Source organism: Polypterus senegalus, chromosome 15, assembly GCF_016835505.1.
Source record: "Polypterus senegalus isolate Bchr_013 chromosome 15, ASM1683550v1, whole genome shotgun sequence".
Lineage (NCBI taxonomy): Eukaryota > Metazoa > Chordata > Cladistia > Polypteriformes > Polypteridae > Polypterus > Polypterus senegalus.
Window position 1 is genome coordinate 28,563,253 of NC_053168.1, and position 12,245 is coordinate 28,575,497.

Genomic DNA, 12,245 nt, shown 5'->3' on the forward strand with positions numbered 1-12,245 from the left:
CCATCAATCTTCCTCAAGGCAGTTGGAATAGCTAGTGCAGACTCTGTATTCTGTCATGGATCACTGAAACCACTACATAAGTGACAAAAAGTTAAATCTGTTATCCACCTGGGGACAGATAAAGACCTGATTGCAATGTAAGGGTCACTCTGTTATAGAGCAGGGCACAAGACACAAAGATGCAATCTCATTTCAGATCAAATGTTAAATGAAGATTACACCAATAACACATGTATTCAATAGCTTACTACCCTCAATCTAACTTATTTAATCACCAGCTAGGTTTAATCAAGAAAAAAAAAAAAAAAAAAAAACAAAGCTCATATTTCAAAGTGCAAAGTTATGCTATTTATAATTATTTCCATCACTTTATGTAAACATAAAGCTTATTATTCTGTGATAAACATAACAGGTATAAATGAAGATTTTTACTTGTACAATCTTATGCTATGTATGCTGCAAAATAGGCAACCTTCCTTATTTTGCTTTACGTTACACAGAAAATTTGATAGGCATGATTTGCTTGAAAACCAGCAGTGACTGGAATTTGAAGAATTTAGAACTAAATTTAGAATTTAGTTTACCTTAACAATAGAAATGCAAAGCAAAAAAATGGTACTGTTCATTTTTGTTTTTCTCAAACATTGGCTTAAAGGACAAAGATTCATTCGTATAGCAGTAGAGTACACATATTTGTGTGTGTCTTTGAAAAGTATTTTCCGCTCTTAGTTATGACATATTAAAAGCAAATGTTACATAATGTTTTCAAACAGAAATGATGCAGAGATTAAATACATTTTTGTTCATAATAAATACAGAAAAAACTTTAGTGTGTTTCCTTTCCATTAATTCTGCTTCAAAAGTGACACAGCACAACTCTAAAAAAACAGACTAAAAAGACACTGTACTCTCTGCACAAATGTCAATACTACTACTGCTACTACTACTACTACTAATAATAATAATAAAAAATAAATTACATGTATATAGTGCTATTCTCACTTCTCTGAGTGCTTTACATATACAGTGGGGAGCCACTTCAACCTGCACCAATGTGTAGCACCCACCTGAAGATATTACAGCTGTGATGATACTCCTGTATTTAGGCTTTTGTAGTCATTTCTTTCATCCCAGATGATAGTCTATTTCCATACTATTCACTGTCATTATTAAGTAGCTCTATAAATTTTCCTTTAGCCTTCCTTTTTCAGGTCACATTGGATTTTTGATCATTTATGCTTTTAGAACATGTCAGTTTTTCCAGTTGTTCTCTGAATTTAATCATTGAATGACCCAAAATAGTGAAAAGGCACGCAGTAAACCGCTAGTGGTTTAAATCTAAATTTTAGGATGAGATATACTTATTAAAATATTACAAATAGGCCTTCTTCAGGGAACAACTAATAGGTTACAACTTATAGATGTTCTGCAGCAATTAGATTAAATTAAGTCTGGCAAGTTGAAGCTAACAATCTGGAAAGGTGTCCCAACTTCTGTTGATTAAGCGTTGAAACAAACTGTGTTACTACACCCTCTGAAGTACTACTTGGACAATATTCCAGTGATAATGGCAAGAAAACTGCAGTTAAAAAGTGAAATGAGACAAAGCCTTATTACCCTTGGATGTTCAGGCTTTTCATTTAGAGAAATTACAAAAAGTGTCAGTGAGTACAGTGGTGTACTACACAATCCAAAGACAACTGGAAACTGTAAGAAACTCTGATAGGAAAAGACCCTGGCAGGCCCAAATTCACAACCTAATCAGAAGAAGAGTTTCTATGTGTCACCAGCTTGCATGATCATAGGCGCTTCACAGCACAACAGCTTCAAGCATAGCTTAACAATGGTTGAAAAAAGCAAGTCTCAGTTTCTGCTGCTGCAACATCCACCCTTCTGGGACAGGAAGAAATAAAAATATCATCAGCTGGAGGAAAGAAGACAATGCTCGTGTTGATAAATGACAGTTCGATGTTGTGGTGACTGGGGATGTGTAACATTTTTTCTGTACCAATTTAATGTCTATTCAACTACCTTGACTTGGAAATTAAATAGGGTCTCCCAACTGGGCCCCAACTGTTTCCATATACCCCTGTCCTACCTTTAAAATCAATATGTCTATATAAATAAAATCTAAGCTGCTTTTTTGTCTGTTTTTTTGGTCACCAATCATGAAAAACCATTTGAATCAATTCTCACGAAATTTTGCATGTGTTACAATTTGTCCAACATAAAATATAGGCTACATGGAGCGGTGGGTAAATGTGTTGGAATGGGAGGGAGGGCAATCCAAAAATTCACTGCCAAATTTGGAACTACAGTTGTCATTAGGAGTGTGCTGGGTCTGTCTTCCTGTGACTTTTGGAAAAATTGTCAATCGTTTGTCAATTATTGAATATATGCTTAAAAATAATATTTTATTTAGTAAGGATCATTAGAACAATGGGTCAGGTTAGCTATCTAGATCCAACTTACCTTGTTGCTGGAAGGGTACTAACACGTGTGAAAAAGACAGAGGGTTCCACATCCACATGTAGACCCAGTGACAGGTTCCTGTAATAACCTTCTACATGACCTGGTCCACCAGAATATTTGAAGTTTAGGATTGCTTCCAGAGCCTACAATCAATAAAAAAGTGACACATATTTTGCTCAGACAAATTACAAATATTCATATGTCAACAATATGTTTATTATCATTCATTTTCTCAAATGTCATTTTCATTTACAGAAGTAGAGTTGCATCCTCAAGACTACAAAAGGTCAGAGTATTACAAAGTTTATATGAACACAAGGAAAATGTATATACTTATCAACTGCTCTAAATGAGATTCCAGAATACAAACCCAAGTGCAAACCGTAAGAATATGAAAATTTCATTAAAAAAAAAAAGAAATCCAGCCCAAAACAGAACTTAGAATTAGAATATAATACTGACCCAATGTTTGGAAAATCTTCCAATAATTTTATAATTTTAATAAAGATATTGCACAGAATTATTTACTTTGAAATGTGATACAATTGTAGCTTAGTCTTTTTAGGTACACTCAAATATAATGTGAGAAGCAACTATTGTGATAACCATGTCTGTCTGTCTGCATGAAACAATTCAACCCCCAGTAAACTGGTTTTTTTTAAATTTGCAAACTTATTGTTCGAGATAATTTATGGGGAAAGTTCATTTTTTCTTGATATACCTCAAACGGATCGTGCTAAACAAAGCATTGAAATTTCTAAATCTCCCATTGAAAACCACTGGTGAATCTGCAAATGAATTTATCTTAAAAGAGAAGCAGTCTGTGTGGCTTTATCTACAAATTAACTTACTGCTTAAATTTTACCATTGACAGCAATTACACAAACTTACATATAATGAATAGTTTCCTGTGTCACACACGTGCGCATGGAAGGCAGACAATCGGCTTAACTAAGGGTAAAACAACGGGTCAGGGGATGATGAAGTGCACCAATATCTTTTCTCCTTCCTCTGCAGATGACCAGAAGGAAAGACCATTTAAACCCTAACCAATTTCTATTTCTGTCTCAACACCACAGCCTTCTACTACCTCACTTCTGCCAGTTCCTCTTCCTTCTCACTGCCTATAAAGCCAACCACTTGCCTTCCCCAGTTACTCCCATCTTGGACTCAGTTGTTTGACTCTACTCTGAATTCATCATGTCTTTTTGAGACACTTATTAATATACTGGGTGGAAAATCAAACCTTTTTCTTTGTCTTATTTGCTTCTTTCATACCTGTTTTTCACCTCAGATAGCTTCTACTGAAGGCAAACAGATCCCCATTACAAGTTAAAAAAAACACCAGCAGAAGGCATGCACATAAGCAAATGGTTTCTGCTTTATGAATTTTTACCAGTGGCTTGACAGCAAACAGAAGAGAATCAGTACATTAGCATCTTACTTCTTCCGATGCCTTAGGTTGCAAAAGGTAAGTTAAATGATCTTCATAACCGTAAAAGTATAAAAAGCAAGCAATGAAAACAAAAGGTTACCTAGATGTGAATGAAGTACCCTGAGGTGTTTAAGCTGTCGTGCACAGAGTAAACAAACATTTACTCAGCGTTTACCTTACACTAAACCAAAGTCAAAGCTGCATTATAGACATGAAATAATGATTTACTATTTCATTGATACAATAACCTAGTATCCATAAACTTAAATCACTGTAAAAATGTTTGCTTTTCACTTCTGTTATTCCCTAATATTTGTCATTACTGAATAGCTTTGCATTTCATGAAAACTACTACAGCTAGATATGCGCAACCAAACAAGAAACTAATTACAAAATAAATGGTATTAATTGGCAATTGCAAATTGTCACCTCGTGTGAATAGGGCGTTTGTGAATCTACGTGTGTGTATGTTTGCGAGTGAGAGTGATGGACTACAGTCCTGTCCATTAGCCTTTTGTCCAGACCACTGGGACCCACAACCCTGAAATGGTCTGAGAAGGTTCTAGAACATAGCTGCTGATCTCAGCCATTGAGGGCAGCAGTGCCTGCATAGTATTCAAACGCACCAGAATGTTACACCAGGTGTACATTTTCTTACTTTATTTGTTTATTTTTAAACAATGTTTTCCGGCTTTACATAATGTAAAAATAAGTCATATAAAAAGCTTTGCCCTTTGTATTTTTCAAATGTAAATTACTACTGAACTACTCAGAATGTATCCATCCTTTATCTAACCCATTAGCAGAATCTGGCTCAGGGCTGAAGAGGCCATAGCCAATCCCAGCAGTACTGGGCAAAAGGCAATAATCAGTTTTTCCCAGGGCATCAACTGATCATAAATACACACATACTCACTAATATGGGACAGGTTAGAGGGGATTATTAGCCTGACTTGAAGGTCTGTACAAAGCAAAGTGGCACAAGGACACTGGGTGAGCAGGTGAATCCACATAAACAGTGCCTGCACTTTGAGGTTGCCATGCAGCAGTGCCAAGTACTGTGCATCTGCAGCTATTGAGAATGAGGGAAAGCTTAAAATAAGAAATGGGACGAATGATCAAGCTTTAATACAGCTAAACTCATGCATATTTGGATTTTTTTCTTGTAGATCACATAAATGCATCTTAAAACATTGGAAACACCTAAACCAAAGTAAAAATGTTTCATATACAGGTGCTGGTCATAAAATTAGAATATCATGACAAAGTTGTTTTATTTCAGTAGTTCCATACAAGAAGTGAAACTTGTATATTAGATTCATTCATTACACACAGACTGATGTATTTCAAATGTTTATTTCTTTTAATTTTGATGATTATAACTGACCACTAATGAAAGTCCCAAATTCAGTATCTCGGAAAATTACAATATCAATTAAGACCAAAGCAAAAAAAGGATTTTTAGAAATGTTGGCCAACTGAAAGGTATGAACATGAAAAGTATGAGCATGTACAGCACTCAATATTTAGTTAGGGCTCCTTTGGCCTGGATTACTGCAGCAATGCGGCGTGGCATGGAGTCGATCAGTCTGTGGCACTGCTCAGGTGTTATGAGAGCCCATGTTGCTCTGATAGTGGCCTTCAGCTCTTCTGAATTGCTGGGTCTGGCGTATTGTATCTTCCTCTTCACAATACCCCATAGATTTTCTATGGGGTTAAGGTCAGGCGAGTTTGCTGGCCAATCAAGAACAGGGATACCATGGTCCTTAAACCAGGTACTGGTAGCTTTGGCACTGTGTGCAGGTGCCAGGTCCTGTTGGAAAATGAAATCTGCATCTCCATAAAGTTCGTCAGCAGCAGGAAGTGCTCTAAAACTTCCTGGTAGACGGCTGCGTTGACCTTGGACCTCAGAAAACACAATGGACCAACACCAGCAGATGACATGGCACCCCAAACCATCATTGACTGTGGAAACTTTACACTGGACCTCAAGCAACGTGGATTCTGTGCCTCTCCTCTCTTCCTCCAGACTCTGGGACCTTGATTTCCAAAGGAAATACAACAAAACTTTGGACCACTCAGCAGCAGTCCAGTCCTTTTTGTCTTTAGCCCAGGCGAGACGCTTCTGACGCTGTCTCTTGTTCAAGAGTGGCTTGACACAAGGAATGCGACAGCTGAAACCCATGTCTTGCATACGTCTGTGCATGGCGGTTCTTGAAGCACTGACTCCAGCTGCAGTCCACTCTTTGTGAATCTCCAGTTTTGAATGGGTTTTGTTTCACAATCCTCTCCAGGGTGCGGTTATACCTATTGCTTGTACACTTTTTTCTACCACATCTTGTCCTTCCCTTCGCCTCTCTATTAATGTGCTTGGACACAGAGCTCTGTGAACAGCCAGCCTCTTTAGCAATGACCTTTTGTGTCTTGCCCTCCTTGTGCAAGGTGTCAATGGTCGTCTTTTGGACAACTGTCAAGTCAGCAGTCTTCCCCATGATTGTGTAGCCTACAGAACTAAACTGAGAGACCATTTAAAGGCTTTTGCAGGTGTTTTGAGTTTAATTAGCTGATTAGAGTGTGGCACCAGGTGTCTTCAATATTGAACCTTTTCATAATATTCTAATTTTCCGAGATACTGAATTTGGGACATTCATTAATTGTCAGTTATAATCATCAAAATTAAAAGAAATAAACATTTGAAATACATCAGTCTGTGTGTAATGAATGAATCTAATATACAAGTTTCACTTTTTGAATGGAATTACTGAAATAAATCAACTTTGTCATGATATTCTAATTTTATGACCGGCACCTGTATATAAAGCCTTTTGTACTTTATTCTCTGCCTTCTTTTTTAAATGTATGGATCTCTTTCCCATAAAATATAAAGTGGATCAGCAAGGGTAATTAATGCAAAACCTCTCCAGTTTGATGAAGAGCTACTGAATTCTAATAAGGCAGATGGGATGCAGAAAAAAAAAGATTCAACCGTGATATTATGAGAAAAAGAACAATAAAAAAGCATTAGCCAGCAGAAGCTTTGCATATTGATGACCTTAGAAAAACAATGGCACAATATCCAAAACTGTGAACGTAAGCATTAAATACATGTACTATAGAATACTTAATGCAATAAATGCAGTACATTTAAGCCATTGCATGAAGCCAAATAGGGGCAATTATGGCAGGCCAATCAAGTGTACTTGTTCATCAAATGAGCTTTTTTGAAGCATTACTAATAAGTGTAATTTTCGATAATGATATGAACAGAATAATACCTAATTTTTATCTAAACTGCTAAATATTTTTCAAAACACAAAAAATCAATGTACACATTACAGGGTGTTTATAAAAATGGCATAGCTCAGGAAATGCTAAGCAAAAAGCCTCAACCTTTACATAAAAATACTTTGATGCAACAGCTAGCATATTAATAGCATTCATCCTTATTTTAGCACACAACCAGAATATGTGATTTTGCACTGCTAGATGTTTTCATCATCTTTACCAAAAAAAAATGATGTCATGGCCCATTAATGAGTGGGGAATCTTCATAGCTATAGAAATCATTACAACAATTCAGAGTATAAAGATACAGAGAAATAGATGCCAAACTAAGGATGGCACATATCTGATTGCCAAGCTAAGGATGGCACTCATCCTGAGATTTTTAATGTCTAAAGGAAAAAAGTTAATTTTCCTACTTTATTTTCAAAAATTACAAGACTGTATTATTTACCCTGGGTATAACTTTTTGAAAATGGTTCCATTATCTTATGGATATGGCATGAATAATAGTGGGAGGTATGACATTGGAAATCCATAAGTTTAAAATATACTATTTATTTTTCTACTTGTTTGACATTTTTACGTTTCCACATTTTGTGTTAATAGGGTGATCAGCATCTCAAAATTACAGAGAAATTGGTATTTGTGTTATAAGGATGCTGTGCCTAGCTGCCCAACAAGCCATTTGCTGTGAGGTCTCCTATGATGGTAAACAGTAAAATGCACACTAAAATAATTACAACTGGCTCAAATAACTCTACAATATCTCCAACACTAAACTTAAAAATGCAAGCTATTAGAACAGGGTGTAGCAGCTGCCAGTCATTTTTATGATGAAGGCAGTTAACTTGACTAACGACCAATCAATCATCAGAACAAGGAATACGTTATTAATCTTGATTTTATGCTATAAATTCTCTTTTATGTTTTAGAACATAATAAATTTGACAAACAAGAAAGGAAAATTCAGGCTCAGTTGTTTGGCTAAGAGATCTTCCTTTTATTTTCCACTGGTGTCATCTAGTATGTGATTTTCTGTTAGGCTGAGAGAATTCTGATAAATCTACTTTATAAATATTTTTGTAAATTTTGAAGACTTGGATTAAGTACTCACAGTCTCCTCTGCTCCGGAATAAACAGGTTTAATTCTCCAAGTCTGTCAGAGTAGGACACATCCTTAAGTCGTGGGGTGCACTTAATTGCTCTCCTCTGCACAGCTTCAAGAGCTACTACGCCTTTCTTATAATGTGATGACCAGAACTGCACACAATACTGCAGATGTGGCCTCACTAACACATCATATAGTCTGAGCATAATGTTCCTCGATTTATATTCAACAGTTTTTATGGTATAACCTTCATTTTGTTTTTAAATGTTAATAGCTTCTGTGCAATTCCTTAGGTGATAAAAATGTTGTTTTACCATAACTCCCTAAATGCTTTTCAGAGGTTGCTTCCTGTATGACTGTGTCTCCCATCTTGTATTTATAACTGATGTCCCTTTTGCCCATGTGTAGCACTCTGCACTCTTCTGCATTACAGTGCATTATCCAAGTGTTTGTCCAGTTCTGAAGCTTGCCCAAGTGTTACTGAATTGTTTTTGCTGCCTCCTCATTGCCTACCATTCCTCCAATTTTAATACATTTACTAACTATACTGAAAAATATGTCATTCATTTATTTCAGAAAATGCAACAATCTTCAAACAGACCCCTGAGGGACTCCACTGATGACTTCATTCCATATGGAGTATTCGCCTCTTATCTGTACTCCTTGTCTCTTGCTGACTAACCAACTTGAGATCCATAGGCAAGAATATACTTTCCACAATTTTTTTTGCTTCCTGCATGCTGATGGCTTTGGACATTTTTCTTAAGTAAATTTCATATATCATCCTCATTGTATAGCCTGTTGTCTGTAACAAGAAATGAATGCAATGTATAAATAGTGTTGTTTACTTCTTAGAGGTTAAAAGTATTGCCCTTTGAGACATCACTACATGTTAATTTTCCTTTCCATAGAAGAGTTCTTTTAATTATTTACAGTGAGTTGAAGCAAATATAGGCACAATAATAATGGATAAAATGTTAGATCTTGGCAGCATATTTTTATAATGTGCTGACAGATGATGTCATAAAACAACAATTTGCTGCATTTTACCACACAGACAAAATGAATAGCACAGCTTTGACTGTTAAAGAATGTGCTACTGTGTCACGACCTTGATATCTATAACCTGACAACAAAATGTTAAGACAATGCAGTCAATAAGAAAGGGAGCATACAATGGCATTCTTTCTATGGGGATGAGAGAAACCTCTATGTAACAAATTGTCATATTCACCAAATTTGTGCAAACATGGTAATTGAAGTGTTAATGTGGTAAAACACGATAGTATTTGAAAATTCAGTTAATAACATTATATAAGGATCAGCTAAAGGGTAGGGTGTGACACAATGAAACAAAATGACAATTTTGACCAAATAACATTAACACCATTCACTGACACATCTTGATTGATATGCCAAGGATCAATATATGATTAGAGAGAAAAACTAGCAACACACAGTCCTCAACACAGAAATTCCTTTTTTTGTTCACATTACTTTAAACTAAAAAATACAATGTGCTATCAAAAGTATTTGCAGAGGATAGGTGCTGAGTATATTGGGTGAAGGATGCTAAGGATATACAGTGGTGTGAAAAACTATTTGCCCCCTTCCTGATTTCTTATTCTTTTGCATGTTTGTCACACAAAATGTTTCTGATAATCAAACACATTTAACCATTAGTCAAATATAACACAAGTAAACACAAAATGCAGTTTTAAATGAGGGTTTTTATTATTTAGGAGAAAAAATCCAAACCTACATGGCCCTGTGTGAAAAAGTAATTGCCCCTTGTTAAAAAATAACCTGACTGTGGTGTATCACACCTGAGTTCAATTTCCGTAGCCACCCCCAGGCCTGATTACTGCCACACCTGTTTCAATCAAGAAATCACTTAAATAGGAGCTGCCTGACACAGAGAAGTAGACCAAAAGCACCTCAAAAGCTAGACATCATGCCAAGATCCAAAGAAATTCAGGAACAAATGAGAACAGAAGTAATTGAGATCTATCAGTCTGGTAAAGGTTATAAAGCCATTTCTAAAGCTTTGGGACTCCAGCAAACCACAGTGAGAGCCATTATCCACAAATGGCAAAAACATGGAACAGTGGTGAACCTTCCCAGGAGTGGCCGGCCGACCAAAATTACCCCAAGAGCGCAGAGACGACTCATCCGAGAGGTCACAAAGACCCCAGGACAACATCTAAAGAACTGCAGGCCTCACTTGCCTCAATTAAGGTCAGTGTTCACGACTCCACCATAAGAAAGAGACTGGGCAAAACGGCCTGCATGGCAGATTTCCAAGACGCAAACCACTGTTAAGCAAAAGAACATTAGGGCTCGTCTCAATTTTGCTAAGAAACATCTCAATGATTGCCAAGACTTTTGGGAAAATACCTTGTGGACTGATGAGACAAAAGTTGAACTTTTTGGAAGGCAAATGTCCCGTTACATCTGGCGTAAAAGAAACACAGCATTTCAGAAAAAGATCATCATACCAACAGTAAAATATGGTGGTGGTAGTAAGATGGTCTGGGGTTGTTTTGCTGCTTCAGGACCTGGAAGGCTTGCTGTGATAGATGGAACCATGAATTCTACTGTCTACCAAAAAATCCTGAAGGAGAATGTCCGGCCATCTGCTCGTCAACTCAAGCTGAAGCGATCTTGGGTGCTGCAACAGGACAATGACCCAAAACACACCAGCAAATCCACCTCTGAATGGCTGAAGAAAAACAAAATGAAGACTTTGGAGTGGCCTAGTCAAAGTCCTGACCTGAATCCAATTGAGATGCTATGGCATGACCTTAAAAAGGCGGTTCATGCTAGAAAACCCTCAAATAAAGCTGAATTACAACAATTCTGCAAAGATGAGTGGGCCAAAATTCCTCCAGAGCGCTGTAAAAGACTCATTGCAAGTTATCGCAACGCTTGATTGCAGTTATTGCTGCTAAGGGTGGCCCAACCAGTTATTAGGTTCAGGGGGCAATTACTTTTTCACACAGGGCCATGTAGGTTTGGATTTTTTCTCCTAAATAATAAAACCATCATTTAAAAACTGCATTTTGTGTTTACTTGTGTTATATTTGACTAATGGTTAAATGTGTTTGATGATCAGAAACATTTTGTGTGACAAACATGCAAAAGAATAAGAAATCAGGAAGGGGGCAAATAGTTTTTCACACCACTGTAGCTAAGAGGAAGGCCTAAGAGGAGGTTTATGGATGTGCTGAGAGAGGACATGCAGGTGGTGGGTGTAACAGAACGAGATGCAGAGGACAGAAAGATATGGAAGAAGATGACCCGCTGTGGCAAACCCTAACGGAAGCATCCGAAAGAAGAAGAAGAAGAACTTGTTAAAAATGAGAAGAGCAGGCTACTTTTGACAATGATATATACTATACCTACAGGGATACACAAGGTCTGTGAAAAATCATTATTATTATTTATTATTATTCATGTTTCCAAAACACAAAGTCTTATATATTGCAGCAGTTGTGAAACAGTCAAATTTAAGCAGTAACAAAACACTTCAGGCAAAGGATAATTTCAAATCAGAATGAACCTAGGCTATACTCTTAAGATGAATCAATACAATAGCTTATGGTGTCAAGGTTGTAGACAGAAGCTGAGACAGGTGATGAATCTGCATCTCTCTTTGCTTTCTGTTAAAGAATTTCAACTGAGCAATTTCACAGATAGGAAGAAACAAGGCCAAAACTGTAACACATATCAATTTTATACACAAAAATTGTCATGTTGAGAGAGGAACCTTTTCAGTTTAATCAAATGGAGATAAAGACATGATAGAAGCAATTAAAATTATGAAAGTAATTAGTACTGTGGATCCTAGCTGTCATTCAAAAAAACAAGGACATGGGGACACGGTTGGAAACATGTTAGTGGCAGATTTTGCATACATTTGTAATTTTTTTTCAGGCAAAAACC

At 36.6% G+C, this 12,245-nt stretch overlaps 1 protein-coding gene across 1 annotated transcript in view; it reads right to left on the reverse strand.

Annotated features, from left to right (window-relative positions):
* Positions 1-12,245, reverse strand: part of trappc9 (trafficking protein particle complex subunit 9) — an 851,225-nt gene that overhangs the window by 558,221 nt on the left and 280,759 nt on the right. The window contains exon 18 of the mRNA XM_039737694.1: positions 2,473-2,615. Coding sequence (XP_039593628.1) covers positions 2,473-2,615 — 143 coding nt within the window. The remainder of the gene's footprint in view (positions 1-2,472; positions 2,616-12,245) is intronic.